The 18,341-nt window shown below is 32.7% G+C and overlaps 2 protein-coding genes and 1 non-coding gene across 3 annotated transcripts; 2 read left to right on the forward strand and 1 right to left on the reverse strand.

Annotated features, from left to right (window-relative positions):
- The first annotated feature begins 1,523 nt into the window (after positions 1–1,523).
- On the forward strand, positions 1,524–5,919 carry LOC125816151 (protein ABIL1). The gene is made up of 9 exons (XM_049495744.1): positions 1,524–1,984; positions 2,737–2,819; positions 3,087–3,237; positions 3,321–3,420; positions 3,553–3,642; positions 3,730–3,814; positions 3,933–3,985; positions 4,072–4,175; positions 5,527–5,919. Exons 1-9 carry the CDS (start codon positions 1,889–1,891, stop codon positions 5,680–5,682), a joined length of 918 nt encoding a protein of 305 aa, XP_049351701.1. The 5' UTR covers positions 1,524–1,888; the 3' UTR covers positions 5,683–5,919.
- Positions 5,920–9,399: 3,480 nt separating this feature from the next.
- LOC125816196 (UDP-D-xylose:L-fucose alpha-1,3-D-xylosyltransferase MGP4) lies at positions 9,400–14,464 on the forward strand. The gene is made up of 4 exons (XM_049495781.1): positions 9,400–10,119; positions 10,991–11,152; positions 11,583–11,798; positions 13,831–14,464. The coding sequence occupies exons 1-4, from the start codon at positions 9,622–9,624 to the stop codon at positions 14,041–14,043; spliced, it is 1,089 nt and encodes a 362-aa protein (XP_049351738.1). The 5' UTR covers positions 9,400–9,621; the 3' UTR covers positions 14,044–14,464.
- Positions 14,465–14,927: 463 nt separating this feature from the next.
- TRNAG-UCC (transfer RNA glycine (anticodon UCC)) lies at positions 14,928–14,999 on the reverse strand. Its single transcript has one exon. It is a non-coding gene; the product is annotated as a tRNA-Gly (tRNA).
- Between the last annotated feature and the right edge of the window lie 3,342 nt (positions 15,000–18,341).

Genomic DNA, 18,341 nt, shown 5'->3' on the forward strand with positions numbered 1-18,341 from the left:
GATTACCGAATAGTAGGTAATTATTAAGTGAGGCTTGCTCAAGTGGTTGAATATCTCACCATCAGTGATAGAGGGTAAGTGAGAACACTATTGATACTTCACCATCAATGATAGAGGGTAAGTGAGAACACTATTGATCCTCCGGGAGGTTTGGGTGGAAAAAAAAAATAGTAGTACTTATGTAACTAGCCCAAACAATAAATGGAATTGCGTAGCATGATTGTTTACATAAGTAGAAAAAAGGTTAGGTACCATTCTTAACATCAAAGCATTGACGTTTGACCAAAAAATTGGTTGTAATTTCTTTGGTGCTACGGAAGTCTAAAAAGCTATACAAAGAGCAAAAAACCAACAAATCAATCATGTCAAAATCCTAAACCATTAATGACTATATGAGTTAGAGCTTAATGTAAAACATAATTTACACTCAAAATTACTTTAAAAATAAACGTAGATAAATCCTACACCGAGTATAGTATAGTCAATAATTTAAAAAAGAAAATGTTTAACATGGTTGAGTCAGTCAAATTACATTGCATTCAATGTTACATTCAGAGTGATTAATAATTGAATTTAGGTGTATTAAATGTGAAGAAGGTTAGTTGAATGTCGGGGTGCTTTTAATGTTCCCATAAACTATAGGGGTGCTAATGATAATTCATTAAGTAGCTTCCCCATCTAGCTCATATGGGCATGTTAGCCATGTGGAGGTGCTCTAAAGACGAAAATGACATATTCCTCCTCACCTCATAAATAATAATATTCCATTGGTTCATTCATCTTAAAATGCAATAATATTTGAAATACAGAGTCAAAGACCAAAGACAATCCATAAAAAAAAATAAAAAATTAAACCTATTTAAAATCATATGAAAAGAGTTATAAACCAGTTTTGATATTAGAAATACTTAAAAGTTAATTATTTAAACGCTCCAAACAATAAATTGAATTCGAACAAAGTTAAAGAGAAATTATTTTTATTGCTTTCCCAATTCTCGACTCTTTCTTTCTCTTGATTCCCCTCGAGAATTTAATCATTGGATCGTACTAATTCCATATGGATCAATACTTGGAAGCACACAAACTTATAATCAAGCAAATGTATAACAACTATCACCATCCCAAGCAATAAAACAAAATCATTATAACTATATTATTAGTTACTACTTACTAGCACATAAATAACTGTGAATGACACTTCTCCGTTAACTAGTACTTTCTCCATCCATCTTTACTTATTTAGTATATTAAAAATAGTTGTATAATTTTACTTGTTCAACTTGAAAAATCAAGAGAATAATTAATATTTTGTGTCTATTTTATCCTTGTTATTAAATATTAGAGTGTGTCAAGTCGAACATGAGCAAGTAAAAGTAGACGGAAGAGAGTATTGATAATCAAGTACTAATTATATTAAATTGCATAATTAAACCTTCATAATTAATATTTGTAGTACTTATTATTTAATTTGGTGAAAAAGATGGTGATGATTTATTTTTTGAAATTGAGGTCAATGTCAAGGTGGGAGGAGCAGCACAGTATCAGTTGAACCACCTTCTTATCTGCCTACAATAAATACGACGTCATTTTCACTTGCAATTAACTCCTTCAAAATTCCAGCAATAATAAACAATTCCCGGGATTGCTTCGCTCACACACACACTCCTCATAAATTCTCCTACCACCACCACATCCACCTTCCACCGCCGTGCCCTACCGGAACCCTCCTTTTCTTGACTCCTAATCCATCTCCAAACAATTATTCTTTCTGTAGTTACAGCTTTTTTTAATATAAAATGTATATCCGTATGATTTGTTGATCCACTAATCTGGAAGGATTTTTTTTTTGTTTGTGGAGAATTTGTGCGATTTTTGGAAGAGAGGAGTTATGGAAGTAGAACAATTGAAGTTTGGAAATTCTCCGGCGATGACGTTTGATGAAGTGTCAATGGAGCGAAGCAAGAGTTTCGTTAAGGCATTACAGGTTTTCGCTACTTCTTTCTCAATCTCTTTTGCTAATTTCGACATCAGATCTGGTTATTGTTCAGTGATTGCTAATATGATATTAGTTGTGTTGTAGCTTCGAATATTTTATCTATTTAAATAATAACGGTTGACTTTGCAATGTAAATTTTCGTCTGTGGTGCGAAAAGCTCAAACCATAAAATAAGTTGATGATAGCTCAGTTGATGGAGGATACTCTTTACAAGTTCAGATTACCTTAAATCTGACTGACTCAGGGTGTTCTTCGTTGTTTAGTTACTTGTATGTATCATGTGTAGAGACTTTTAGCTACAACCATTTTGCAAAGCTTAGCTGGTTCAAAGTTAGGCTAAAAGATGAGGGTTGTGGTAGATTGATGGCTAGTATTTCCTACAGCTATGGTCATCTTTTGAATTCATTGGGACATGTTAAAAAATGGGCTTAAATAGAATGAATGGGTTCATAGAACTGGCAAACCAACTTCTTTTTTTTTAGGATTGAGGACTTTTTGGTTGATTGATATTGATACTATTCTGATAAGTGATTGATTGGTAGTCATAATATAGGTTAGCCCGATGCACTAAGCTCCTGCTATGCATGGGGTTCACGAAAGGGCCGGATCGCATTGGGTCAATTGTACGCAGCCTTACCTTGCATTTTTGCTAGAGGCTGTTTCCATATTAACCATTTGTCAACCTTTGCATGAACTTTGTTCTAACTCAATGATCACGTGTTGCCTGTCTCATGTCTCAGGAGCTCAAGAACTTGAGGCCGCAACTCTATTCTGCTGCAGAATATTGTGAAAAGTCTTATCTTCAAAACGAGCAGAAACAAATGTAAGAGTATTCCCATGAACATAATATTTTCCAGTCAATTTTTCATGCTTCTCCTTGGTTTTACAGAAGTCATACCAAAAGTAGGTAGAAACAAATTATGTGCATAGGCTCTTTGATCCTTGGCTGTACGGGCTCTTTTAGCCTTCTCAGCAAGAATCTTTCCTATGCTTAGGGCAATCTCCAAAATGCTGGTAGCTTTTATTTTTGGTCATGCTGTATTCTTTCGTTGCTACTTCATGCTCATCCTCTAATACTACTCGTTTTCAGGGTTCTTGATAACCTGAAAGACTATGCTGTAAGAGCTCTTGTCAATGCTGTCGACCACCTGGGAACTGTTGCTTATAAGTTAACCGACTTGCTTGAGCAACAAACATTGGACGTCACAACCATGGAGCTGAAGGTCACTTGTCTTGATCAGGTAACTTCTGGAACTTTCCCTAATACAAATTGTCTATATGAGAATTAAACAGGATAGAACGGAACTTAGCTTTTTTATTTCAGCGACTTCTGACATGCAAAACATACACTGAGAAAGAAGGCCTCAGGCAGCAGCAGCTATTAGCCATCATCCCAAGGCATCACAAGCATTATATTTTGCCAAGTATGGCTACTTTTTAATCCTTATTGCATTTTGTTAAAGCTCTTTCTGTTTTCTGCGGTTGTGTCCTCATCCTTTTTGGCGGACTTACACATTTCTCTCTCTCTCTCTCTCTCATGATTGATGCACGATTAGATTCTGCTGGAAAGAAGGTGCACTTCAGCCCTCAAGTTAAGATGGATTCAAGGCAACATTTACAAGCAAGACCCCGCCTTTATCCTTCAGGTGTCCTGACTTCTTGATGATACTCTCTTGTTCTCGTATTCTCTTTGGCATTGTATCTCGTCGTTCTTATCATATTTCCTAAATTAGGTACTCCTGCTGCAAAAACTCTCTCTTGGCATCTGGCAACAGAAACCAAATCGACATTGAAAGGGAATTCACGTACTTTTATGAGGTTAGTGGTGCTATTGATCTTGAAGCTTTGAAAAGGAGATTGCTATCATTTTCTCTGGACAATATTCTCAAATAATTTGTAGAGGTTGTAGAAAACTGATCTTTCTTTACATTTGCAGTCCTGAGGAAGCAAAAGTTTCTGAAAAAGCATCTGCCGCGTTCAACTTGTTAGGTATGTGAAGGTTCCATGTTCGCTTTCTCTTTCTGTAATGGTGCGTTAGACTCATGGCTTCTCACTGTCAATTTTTATTTGAGCAGATGAAGAGAATACCCGGAAGAAATCATATGTAGCCCGTCCTCCATCACCCAATGTTGGTCCTGCATCAAGTCTAGCTATGCAAACATTGGGGGTCACACGGCAGGTAATGCCAAATGCATTAATTGGAAGAACAGTTCCATATACTATCTGTATCTATCTCAAAATAAATATATTATGCTATCTGTATTCTGTTCCTTATATTACATGCTATCTGTCCCGAAACTGCACCAAGTGTGTTATATGTCAGGTGCTTATAGAACATCTTTCTATAGCTGTCAATCCTGTTATCAGACACATCAACTTGCCCATCTTTCACTGATTATTGATACTTCCTATAGTACTTAACGAGTGGTTTAGAAGAAATTGATGTTGATCCACTTCCTATACTTCCGTAAGTAATAGAGGAAGATTGATGATGATCATAGCTGTCATTGCATAAATTTTGTGCTAGTAGTAACAAAATGTATCAATTTCAGTATTCCTTTTATCTTTCTGCTTGCTTTGACTGTTATCTATTTGCTTACATATCAAGTGAGTGATCACATGTTATTCGTCTAACATTGGCAATGCAATTAACAAAAGGGGTCTAACCAAAATGTCTATGATGCTATAGGCAGCATGATCTTGAATGTTGAGCTCAAAGTTTGTTCAGAAAATTTTGCACCTACATAAGTAAATTCTCCTTTGAAGGCTCTAAGCAGTGGTCAGAACTGATATTTATGTATGTGTTAAACAATATGACCAATAATCCAAAAGATATGTGTGCTTGTTGTACAATGTATTATTTTCTAGAGGAAGTTAATGGGCCCAACTTTTTCCACTTCACTATAACTTTTCTTTATCTACCTTGATATGTGATAACTGTGGAAATTCAGAATAGGAAATATAATTCAGTGGGAAGAGTATTAGACAACTTAGTGAATATATAGACATGAGTATCATTGTTTAACATTGCTATCTGAGGATCATAAGATCATTGAAATATGAGCATCCATGTGGTTTAGTCAAAGTCTTGCAATCTGTCAGTATACTTGTTAATCAATCAGATAACTTAACAATTAACAATATTTCAATTGGTTAGTTTTATCTCTCCAAAAAAAAAAGCTAATTCCAAGAGGTAAGTATGCACTTTTGCTGGAGAGAGCAATAACTTGTTTGGTATTGAAGTTGGTTTGTCTGCCATTTTGTTTCATCTCTCTTGATGTAAAACATTTGTGAGCGTCTGTCTATATGCGTTGACAGTTTGCCTCTTCTCTTTTCATGGTCTAATTTAATATATAAATATCTTGTATGTTCTGAAATTTTGGTTTGTATTGCATCATTAATCTTGAACCTTGTTGGTCTTAAAGTTTGTTTGAAGTTACGTACTTTGCTTGTGGAGCATCCAGTAGGACCAAACCGCAATTGCACGTCTGAATTGGTTTCTTCTCTTAAATGAAATTTTGCCTTTGCAGGGTACCCTGGAAGGTAGCAAACCTCTAACACCATTCAGATCATTTGATAATCCAAGGCGGGATATTATCCGTGCACCTAATCGCAGCAGGAGTATGCTCTCCACTTTCTTTGTCAAGCATAAGACAACTAAGTTGAAGACCAGTGCTGTGTCGTAATCTAGGCTTGAGAGCATGAGGTGCATCCATCTAACTTTCCATATGTAAAAGAGAAGTTGTACTAAGCCATCACCCGGGGAACACCTATTTTTAGGAATTCACAAGTATCGCAATCATAGGCAATTTGTTTGGATTGAGAATCAATAAAGAGCAGTGTGTATATTTGTAAGGTAAAGAAGATGTTAATAGCTGTCTTGTTGTAGAACAAATTGTTGGAAAAATAATTCTCTAGCTGCATTGTCCAGTATTCTTAAGCTGAGTGATCAATCCTCAATGGTTGCATGTCACTCCCGTTTGGATAATCTCTCGTGGGAAAAATTCCGATGAGTTCTTTGAAAAACTTTTCCAGAGAAAAATAACATAAAAAAACGTATTTATATAGTATTTGTTATTTTCTCGAAAACTTATGTATTTATTTAAAGGGGAACTTTCACATATAGCCACTAAAAAATAGCCTAATTACTCTCCATAGCTATAGTTTGATAATTACAATTCGTAGCTACATATTATATGGAGGAGAGAGGCGACCAAGACTGGGAGAGAGAGGAGAGAGGCGAGAGAGAGGGGGCAAAGAGTGGGAGAAAGGTGAATTGTTTATGTATATAGGTTAGATAATTGTATATTATACATATGTATTTGTATTTATGGCAAGCGAGAGAGGTGAATTGTATATGTATATAGGTTAGATAATTGTATATTATACATATGCATTTGTATATATGGCAAGCGAGATTGGGAGAGGGAGGAGAGAGGCGAGCGAGAGAGGACAGAGAGTGGGAGAGAGGTGAATTGTATATGTATATAGGTTAGATAATTGTATATTATACATATGTATTTGTATATTTTGGCGAATTATACATATACAAACATGACTAATTATACAAACTCGAAGTCAACCCGCGTAATTAATGTATAATGTTAGTCGTGAGTGGTAATTATAGCAAATTATAGCTATGATGAGTAATTAAGTAGTATAAGTTTGTTTAACCGCGTAATTTTCCCTTATTTAAATAAATAAATGAGGATTTAAATATTTGATCTTCATTTCTTTTGAACTGAGACGTAATTATTTTGTTGCAGTTCTATCCGATTATACATGTAATGTAAACATCACCTAAAAATAACTACGGGTAATTGTTGTAAAAATGAGATATTGATTATGTGAAAACTAAACTTTTTGCATGCCAAGACTGTTTGAGAAAAAACCCAAAATAGTCCCTTATATTTAGGTTAAGACTCAAAGTCATTCTTCAGTTTTCATATAGAGTACTAATAGTCCCTCATGTTAGTAATATTGGTGCACTTTGGGTCCTCCCGCAAAGTTTTGCCTATTTTTTAACGTTGATTTTGTGCATAATTTTATGTATGAAATGTTCAATCGTCTTTTTATATATTTAGTAGAAATAATAACTCCATGTAGAGAAGGTGAGAAGAAGAAAACCTTGTTCTATTCGGTAGAAATATTATTGAAGATAAACTAAGAACACCCTGACATCTGAGATGTAATAATATTTCTATCGAATAGAACAAGGTGATCGACGTGATTAACCTCTCGATTTTAGCTACAATAACATTTCTACTAAACAAAACAAGGTATTCTTCTTCTCACCTTTTCTCGCTTAGAGTTATTATTTCTATTAAATATATAAAAAGACGATTAAACATTTCATATATAAATTGTGGATAAAGTCAAAGTTAAAAAAATAGGCAAAAATTTGAGAGAGGATCAAAATATTTTCAATATTGCAAACATGAGGGACCATAAGTGTTTCATGTGAAAATTCAAAGATGACTTTCAATCTTAACTCAAAAATAAGGGACTATTTTGAACTTCTTCTCAAAAGGTTTAAACAGACTGATGGAGGAAAATATAGAATATATTTATATCAGTGTATATAGAACTAATCTCTTTTATATAATACCTCGAGACAGGATTGAACTGAAAACTTTTATCTATAAAATTTGATTAACGTATCAAACAAAGAGAAAATACATAAATTTCTTCCTGAACTTGTCTGCACAACTTACTTTAGTACTTTAACTATACGGGTGTTTGTTTACCTCCCTAATTTAATTTGAAGTGAATTTAATTACCCCTTAAAGGGTGACATGGCAAAAATTGTATCACCAACTTTCTATAAGCGCGTGAGACAGAAAAAAAACCAAAAAACTGACACATGTCAACTTTTTATTGGACGACATATTTAATAACTTATTTTACTAATTATTAAACATTTTATTTTTCAATTAACTTCTCTTCTCTGTAGTTTTTTTTTTTTTTGCATCTTCTTCTTCCTTTCTTTTTCTTTTCTCAAGACTCTTTCTCTTTCTTATTCTTTTCATTCACTTTTTTATTCTTTTCATTCAGTTCAAGGTAAACATTTATTCATTTACTCCCAACGGTAACTTTTTCCACATTTCTTCTTCTCCTTTTCTTTTCTGTTTTTAATCATTTCTTTTTTTTCTGTTTTTCTCTGGCAAAAATTTTTGGTGTTTGATTTATTGACACCATTTTCGATATCAAAAAAGATCATTAGATCTATGAGTTTAAAGAGTTATCAAAAAAAGAACCCGATTTTCACTAAAAAAAATTCAAAGATATTGTTGGCAAAAAATTGATTGTGGAGATTTCGTCCAATTCATTGATAAATTAACATTTTTATGTAAATAATTATTTTAATTTTCGAGGAAGGTGGTATGATGTAACTAAAAACTGAACTGGAATTGCAATTGAAATTTGAATTATAATTTGTAGATTGAGGGGTAAAATTCATCGATTGGTTTAGTTTTTGGCTCAATTTTAGATATAATTATGGTGGGTGTAGGAGTTGTTGGTTTAATGTGGAAATTGATGTCTACAAATGGAATATTGAAACCTATTTTCTTACGAAAAGAAAGAAAATTGGAGAAGTTTTTTTTTTACATAAAGAGAAAATTATTATATAATGGAAGAAGAAAAGTTGAAGAAAATTTCACCGTAAAAAGAAGAGTTGTTGTTGAGAAGGTGACAAACATTGGGGAAGACAATTAGTGATGAAAAAAAAAATTATTATAGAGATTTAAGTAATTAATTAGAAATTTAGTTAATATACACGTGGACGAATAAAAATGTGTGTGACTCAACAACACCCAGCCTTCAACTGGGCTAGTGATGGGAGGGTTGAAAAAAAAACACTTAAAAGATGTTAAGGGGGTATCTAAACACATGTATAGTTAAAGTGCTAAAGTAAATTATGCGGATAAGTTCAGGGAGATTTTATGTCTTTTCCCATCAAACAAAACAAGAATTCCATAAAATATTGGGTTAAATGGCAAAAAAAAAAAAAAAAAAACCATCTCAACTACTCTATTTTTTTGTGAGTTTCATATTTTAACTATCGATTATTTCTTTTATAGATGTGTATTGTCACTACTTTGGAAATAGACAACAAGCATGTATAGGCAGATTCAACATATTGTAATAGTTGATGATGAACTTCAGGAAAAGAAATTATTCCATTTAAGTAGATAAATAGAATGATGAATCGTTAAATTATGAAATTCATGAAAAATATAATAGTTTAAGTAGGTTTTTCGCAGTTAACTCTAAAATATTTATTTTTTATTTTTTATCTCTTCCTCCTTTAGCACTCACCGTCACTGGCACACCCTTGTACTCTTGAAAATAAAAAAAATATTTTTCAAGGAAAGACACAAATCTTTTTTTTCATTTGAGGCTTTGAGCCAGCACCAAGAAATTAAACTCAACTAGTGTGGGATCCGGTTCATAGTGCAATTTGTTTTCAAACAATCCCTTCTGAGATCTGCGTCTGATCTATAGAATTTCGCCAAGTTCCTTCTTTGGAAATTGAATATGACAGTGCTAACTTCCCCTTTTTGCTAGCTCGTATCTCGCAATTCATCATATTCTTGGATTCAGTTTTGCCAAATCTAGCAACAATGTCATCAGCGTCTTTACATCAAAGACCTCTTCACAATCCTCTCACAGACCCAAATCCATTATCCCCACCATCTTCTCAAACTTCCCAAAAATCCACTTCATTTCTTCAAAGTCGCACAACCCTTTTGCTCCTTCTTTCTCTTTTGGTAATTGTCGGAGTTTTCTATCCATATATTCAGTTTCCTCAAAATGGGTTTCTCTCCTACACCTCAAAGCCTAGTCCTTTTGAATCCAAGTGGCGTGACTATTCCTTGTCTAAAGCTGCAGCCTTTGTGGCCAAGAATAATTCCCTTATAGTCTGTATTGTTAGTGAAGCTTACTTACCCTTCTTGAATAACTGGTTGATTAGTATTGTGAGGCAGAAACATCATGACAAAGTGCTTGTCATTGCTGAGGACTATGCTACTTTGTTTAAGGTTAATGAAAGGTGGCCTGGTCATGCTGTGATCATTCCTCCTGTTTTGGAATCCCAGGCTGCTCATAAGTTTGGATCTCAGGTACCTTTTTTTAGGAGATTTTTGCATTTGGGTTTTATTGTGTTTAAAGAACCCCCTTATACCTAAAAATAATAATAAATTACTTGACAGTATTCGTAATGAAGGACCCAATAGAGTACACATTTTGAGTAGCAGGTAGTTGATTGATTTACATTTGGGTTTGTTGTGTTTAGAGAACCTGTAGCTTTAGAGAGCCTCCAAAAGAATATATTGTTTACTACTTTACTTAGAATTGGATTAGAATGGGCTCAAATTAAGCAGAATATATAGAGGATGCATATTGGCAAACCTCAACTAATTTGAGTTTGGACATTGTTGATTGATTGATTTACAGCTGATTTTGTTGTATTTCCCACTGTTTTTCCATTGGTTTGAATAATTTTTAGTTTCTGTTCTATTATGTTTGTCTGTGAACGAATGTGCAAATAGATACTTGGAATTTGATTGTAGCAGCTTGGCATTATTTATCACGTTTATTTAGCTTTTCTTAAAAATAAATTTAAAAAATCATGTAGAGTTACTGCATAATGCCTTTTCCCCCTCCATATTTTGATACTTGCAGTTTTGTAGGTAGAATGTATTTTAGAGTGACAAGATTCTTGCAATTATCATTCTTCATTATTCAGCTAGTAATGCCTTAAAATTGGAGTGCTGATGATTGAAGCTTCAGAATATCGATAATAATCATGAATGCATTTATGTTGATCCTTCACTATCCATCTTTGACTATCCTGAATTGTAACCTTGTAGTTTGATTTAGAGAGGAAACCCTTTTGATTAAAAAGGGAACAAAAGCTTTCTGGGATGTTGTACTTGCTTGAGTTAGTTATTTCGTTTCTGCTGAAATACATTGATGGTTTAATTCTTTTAGGGATTCTTCAATTTTACGTCCAGAAGGCCTCGGCATCTTCTGCAAATTTTGGAGCTTGGTTATAATGTCATGTACAATGATGTTGATATGGTTTGGTTAGGGGATCCATTTCCATATTTGGAAGGAAAGCATGATATATACTTCATGGATGACATGGCTGCGGTGAGTGCTGAAGAGGATGCAAATGCTTTAACTTTTCTTTGTATAGTTTTGACAAGTCTAATGGTTGGGAAGTTTTTTTTGAGAAAAGTTTTTTTCTTTTTTTGAGAAAGAATTGTTTGAGAAGCTAAATTAAGAATGTTATGGTGCATGATTAAATGTACTGGCTTAATTTATTGTGGTGGAAGTTCTTAACTTGCATCTTCTTGGTTCACTCTAAAATGATCTGATTTAAGCATTGTGGCAAACTACTATTTCCTTTTTCTTTTAAGTTTTAACTTCTCTCTTTTTTTTTTACTTGGAAGATAGGTTATTCTCTGGTAGTTAAGATAATTTTATTTGGTTCCATGAATTTATATTTATTATCTTGACATTGTGGATTGGATTGTTAGTGATGAAAAGTCTGCTCTCTTCCTTTCTTTTGGAACACCAGGTAAAACCTCTGAATCACTCTCATGGTTTGCCACCTCCAGGGAAGAAGGGCCGGCCTTACATCTGTAGCTGCATGATCTATGCGCGACCCACCAATGGAGCAAAACTCATTATGAAAAAGTGGATTGAGGAAATGCAGATTCAACCATGGTCCAGAGCAAAGAAATCTAATGACCAGCCTGCTTTCAACTGGGCATTGAACAAAACTGTTGAACAGGTGTGTGGCTTTCTTTTTATTTCATTTTCTACTTCCATGCCTCAGCACCTGCTGCAAGAAACTTCATTTGTGTTGGAATACCTTGTTGCTTTTTCACTTCATGACTTATAGGCGTTGGTTCTTCCATGGGTCATTCAGTGGTTTCGGTAGGACATGTTAAAAATGTCAGGCTTGTTTCAGATCCAAAATTAAGCATGATGAAAACTTAAAACTTAGCTAGTTTCTCAATTAGCATTGTTATTCTTTGAAGCCCAATGATTTAGGAAGGTATAACCAGCCTTTATGCTTTAACCCCTCCCTTTCTTCTTTTGTCCCTTGTATTTACCCCCCATATTTTCTTTGTAGTGTGTCCCTGTTGGCTGAATACTTATAGGCTGAGTTTTATGTGATTGAGGTTGAAGAAGCGATTTGAAAATTTGATGTACGAAAAATAATCTGTTCAATGCAGTTGCTTGGATCTCGTTTTGAAGGCAAATTAATTGATTGTGTTAGGCAGCATTTCTCAAATAAATAAGCTGCTATTTTCTTGCTGCTATTTCACAATTATTACTATTTTAATGCTTCATAAAAACCAAGCGATTACTATTTTAATGATCTGCACCAATTTTGCTTTTCTATCTTTTCCAAAAAGCTCACTTCTAGTGCCCCCAAGGCCTAGCTCAAGTGGCAAAAGGTGGAGGATTTGTGGCTTAGGTCGCAGGTTCAAGCCCCACACCATGCAAAGCGAAGCCCGGTATTTAAGTGGAGAAGGGTAGAGGGGCGGGCCCATTATCCACCGAGTTTAGAAGGCTGTGATTGGTCCAAAGGGCGGGTCACAGACGAATTTCTCGGTTATCAAAAAAAAAAAAAAAAAAAACTCACTTCTAGTATTCTTAAGGCCATACTTGTAATTTAGATCCAAATCGGTAGTTGGTAATTGCACGCAACTCTCAGGAACCTTTTGAGCCTTAGTATGCTCATGCCTATTACCTATAATAGCCACAAGAGGACTTCATGTGGTGAGTGGTGAGAATTAGCGAAGTGCCAAAGCCTTATGCCACTACTTTGAAGAGCAGCTAAATTAACTTGAAGCTATGATAGAGGATGTTTCCTCTCGCCTAGGAGCCGAGAGTCCTTCGACTGCCTTAGAAGTAAAAAAGGAGTGACTCGTTGCTTATGGATCATCAGCACGCTGGCTATAAAAGTATATAAGTGATCTTATTTCCTTTTATCATGTGAGCTAGTCATACCAAGATTAATGAAAGATAGAAATGGAAGTATGGAACTAGCTTTAAACTTATTGGCAGACTGATGCAACTAAACTACTGGATCAAAATGTTGTCCAATTTGGGTTATTTAGATTCTGTTTGGTTAAGAGAATGAAATATGGTTAGCTTAATTGTGTTTTAGGCCAAACTAGGAATCACTTAGTCCTCGGTTTTTCTATTCTGTTATTTCTGCAGGGCGCTCCATTTCAGTGAAAATATAAGTTAGATTATTTAGCTCACAACGGAATCAAACTGGAATCAGATGCAATCAAAGCTAAAGTAATAGTGTGATACAATGCATCACAAAATAGATATACAAATAAAAGTGGGATATCTCAGACCAGATTATGAAAGTTGTCAGGCCTCTACCCTATGCAAAGTCCACATGCATTTATCTCATCCAGTTATCACAATCTTGGAACATAAATATGGCTATTTTAACCTTCAATTGGACGCACTATCAGAGTCTGCTTTTTTGAAGAAAAAAAAGAGCTAAATAAAGCAAGACAGATATGATAATAGCTCTTTCAATTGTCCATTTTCTTTTTCTATTTTGTGGGCACGACATATGCAACAGCTCTTCCAATTTTTGTTGGGATGTTTATTTTAGTTTTTCGCACTTTTTTGTCCTATACTTTTTTTTTGAAATTAAAAATAAAAAAAATAAAAAAAAAGTTTTTTCGATTAGTGTTTATATTTCATTTTTCATTTGGATACTATTTTAGTTACCTTTGATCAGGATAGGCAGTTAACTTGTTTGTGTAATACAAACGACTCTGTTGCAGGTCGACATGTATCTGCTTCCGCAGTCAGGATTCCCAACGGGTGGTCTATACTTTAGAAACAAGACTTGGGTGAAGGAAACCAAGGGAATGCATGTTATTATTCATAATAACTATATTGTTGGTTTTGAGAAGAAGACAAAACGTTTCCGTGATTATGGTCTCTGGTTGGTGGATGATTTTAGCTCTGAATCCCCGCTTGGCAGATTAGACTAGATAGGAAGTCGGTAAAAAGAACTCACGATGTCCTTTTGGCAAACCAGCAGAGCAGTAATTCGAACAGCAGCAGGCCAAATTTCTCTCTTCCTCTAAAGGTATTGGAAGTTTTAGCAGCTGGTGCACATGCATTACCAATATCTCAATCATTTCATTGAGTTGATATTCTGGGTTGCTAAGCGAAGCACGCCAGAATTTTCCTTCCTAAATGCATAGATTTTGTAATTCCATCTTAGATTTATTGAGAACTCTGCTATTGTTTATCTAATGTCTGGTTTGTTCTCATGTAAAATGAGTCTGTATTAGGGACTCCAAAAATAGCTCTATTCTTCCCCTTTTTATACTCCAATATTGATTTGTATCTATTCAGTGTACAAGACACAGTAACTTTATGAAATATTGAATGAAATGTTTTGTAATATTTGCTTCAGAGTGCTATCATTTCAGTGATATGTTTTACTGAACTAGTGCATTACTCATATTGGTTTGCAAGCCTAAACATGGATTTCTTTTTTCTTCCCTTTCTCCTTGAGCATTATTCATTATAATTAACAAGATTCTGAAGAGTATTTATTATTTTCGCTCAGGTAGCAAAAGTTTTTCTTTTTTAAAGTCTGTGTTTTAGTTAAATACAATCATATAAATAAAGTGGTAACGTAATGATTTTTCTCTTTCGTATATTAACTAGCTTCATATATTTTTTGAATAGTTTACCTAAAATGAATGATCAAGAATATTTTTCTTTCTTTAGACATCTAATTTGTCATTTGAAGGAGACCTAAGTCTGAAACTTCTCAAATGAAATATTGATTGATGTCAAATGGTACATATTATGTATGAACAAAAGATTGGAAAAAAAAAAAAATTGCAAAAATTAATAAAAATGCGTCTGCCGGGAGTCGAACCCGGGTCTATTGCTTGGAAGGCAATTATCCTAACCGTTGGACTACAAACGCTTGGTTGTTACCAGTTTGTCTACACTTTAACTTAACACAAATATTATACATTTTCACTTATAAAATTGAATATGTTAGTATAAATTATTTACACTATAAATCGTTATGATATGCATTTTTTTAAATAAAACAAATGATTCATTAAGATAACTGTGGGTTTTAATTAATTCTTTATTTGATTGTTATAGTAGAGTTGCTGCGACTCTACAAATATTTATTGGAGTAAGTTGGATAATCTTTTATCAAAAGACTAACCAATCAACCAACCAATAATTTTAAAATTGTTTCTAGTGGATATAGAGAGTCTATAAGAAATAGCTCTCTATATTTATAAAATAAAAATAAAATCGCATATATATTACTTTTTCTTAGTAAAATAGATTAATTTATATTAACTTCAGATAAAGTGTACATTATTAAATCACGCTAAATATGTTGTTATTGTTGTTTTAATGGATATAGCCATATAGTAATACGTATCTAATATGTCTCGCAAAATGCGGTCACTATTCAATCAATGTCCGATAATTAATATTAGAGATTTTTTGTGATGCACGCAATTTGTACTACTAGTGTCGGTTCACACGAAGATTGATTATATATCATATTATATATGAGCTGTCATTTTCCTCACTGTTCAAATATTTTATTTGTCAACCTACCTACTTGTTTCTACCAAAAATTATTTGCTTATTTTAAAAATTACTCTTTATTAGAAGTGTTTTTAAAAAATAAAATAAAATACTTTTGGATAATAATAATTTTGTGTTTGGTTAATTGATTCAAAAAAAAAAAAAAACTTTTATCAATATTAAGATAATAATTTATGCTACACTATCAGCTTATCTTGCAAGAGTTGTTTTCAAGGGAGCAATTACTTTTTTCAACTTTTTGTTCTGATTGAATTTTTTTATCAAATACGTCAATTTTCTAAGTATTTTTTTAAAAAAAAAATAATGCTTTTAGCGTTTCAAAAACTTGGTTAAATACACTATTATATTGATCATCATCTAAGAGAATTATCTAGATTATTTGCTAGAGTCGTATATACGTATTAATTACTATTATTTAAAACTGTATACGTCTCCTTGTTAGATTCTTAGTCAACTAACTCAATTGGTCAATTGCTAATTAATTTAGGAGTTTGGACAATATTCAATTGAAATTAACAAATAAATTTAATATTTAAAGATGAAAAGGTGTATTTTGAGTTGAAATGAGGAGCCCATTTTTCCTACTGGTCCTTTTTTTTTACTTGCAATACAGCCAAGAGAAAAAGACGGTAATCAAGCATATATATATGGCCACTAGTGACTTTCAAGATAATCATGATACTCTGAACAAATGTAATGTGAAGTTTCTCTTTATTATATATATTTTATGAGTTCACTCTATTATCAATATGGATTGTGGTCCAGTAGTGGAATTGATTCACTCTTAATTAGATGTTTTGAGTTCGAGTCCTGGATATAGAGAAAATCTTGTTAGGAGTGTCACCCTCGAATGTTTCAAGTTCAAGCTCTAGATATGAAGAAAATCTTGTTGGAAGTGTCATTCTCAAATGGACCATATAAAGCACGACCCAAATTTAGTCGGAACTCCAATGCAGACTTCAGACACATCCTCAAATGGATCCTGTAGTACACGATCCAAATTTAATCAAAGCTCCAATGCACACTTCATACACATATCCTCAAATGGACCCTGTAGTACACTATCCTAATTTAATCAAAGCTCTAACGCAGACTCTAAACACATGCGGAAAAAAAGAAAAGAGGCAATTCTATTGATTATTAAGCTTGACTTTATGCAATTATGTAATTTGATTCCCAAAGGAAAGTAGTATCCACTTAGAAAAGGTTATAAAGGGAATAGAGTTAACAAAAATGATAACTTTTGTACTCAATAAATAAAAGAAAGAGAAATATCAACCTCACAATATTTAAAATATCTAGTTAAATTATTGACAAAATAGAAATGAACAACATCTGAATTATAACTATTTATTTTTTATTTTTATCTGATATTTGCCTTGAGACCTGACTAATTTAAATTTACATTTAAAAATTTCTATTTTAAAAGCTAAAGATAACTCCATATTCAGAACTCGAATTTCAGTCCTCTAATTATGATGGATGAAAAAATATTTATCACTTTAATTATCACAATATTTTACTTTATAATTTTATGCTAACAATTAGTATGATAGCTACCCAAAATAAAAACAAAAAGTTGCATATTTTATTTATGTTAGTGTATTCGTACCTAGTCAAGACAATTTTGATTTGATTACTCCAATCAGATGTAGAAAGTTTTGTTTTTTTGGTTAATAATTTGAAAGAGAAAATCGAATTGATAAATATACATACAATATTATGATTATTTTTTCACTTCAAAACTCTTTTAATTTAACATCTTGATTGTACCAACTAAATGTGCTATTTTAATTGTATGCAAATTAACAGTAAAATATTCCAGATTCTATTAATCATTAAAAATAGTATTTTAAAATTCATGGTTGAAATTATAGCTAATATTTGGTATCAGACCTAACGTCTTCCTTTGTTTACCTTATCAAGTAAAAAGTTCCAACAATTTATTTATTTTACTTAATTCAAATAGTATGTGAAGTTTAACTACCTTAGTATTTTTTTCATTATTTATTAGCATACCAAATTTCTTGCTTATTAGTTTAAAAAATAAAAGCTTTGAGTGTTTTTTTTAATTTCTCATCCGATATTTGATATTCATATTGAAGCTTTAGATCATGTGTCGCAGTAGGCAACACTTTCAAATTTTGTTTTGTCATTCTTAAAATTTAAAATCGAGAAATCTGATTAAGGATCAAGAGGATCATACCATTCCACCATAACGAACCATATTGATAACTTGAGTTTAAACATTATTAGGATTTATGAGGGACCTTCAACTTCAAGTACTATAGTAAAATTAAGGTATTTTTATTCCCCTTAAAAGGTTGGTTTTCCAATATTGTCTATAAAATGTAAGGGGCAATTTTTTAAATGCATTTCCAACATTTAATTATTTAATAACACATATGGGGTCAACTTTTCACATTCTAAAGATTTAATCTCATAAACTTCATTCCATATTTACACAAAAATAAGCTAGAAAATATATTTTTTCAAAATCATTAAGATACGCAGAATTAATGTCTTTGTCATTTTCATCCCTCATTGTTTCATTATTTTAAGGACTTTACAAAACAAAAAAAATGTAAAAATAGCATTTTCTTTAAAAGAGGTATTTATAATTATCTTCAAGAATTTCCATAATAATTTATCTTTTCTTTAATAGTAGTCACAATTTTAGTCTACTATT

This window comes from Solanum verrucosum, unplaced genomic scaffold (assembly GCF_900185275.1).
Source record: "Solanum verrucosum unplaced genomic scaffold, falcon-dt-bn FXZP01000261.1, whole genome shotgun sequence".
Classification (NCBI taxonomy): Eukaryota; Viridiplantae; Streptophyta; class Magnoliopsida; order Solanales; family Solanaceae; genus Solanum; species Solanum verrucosum.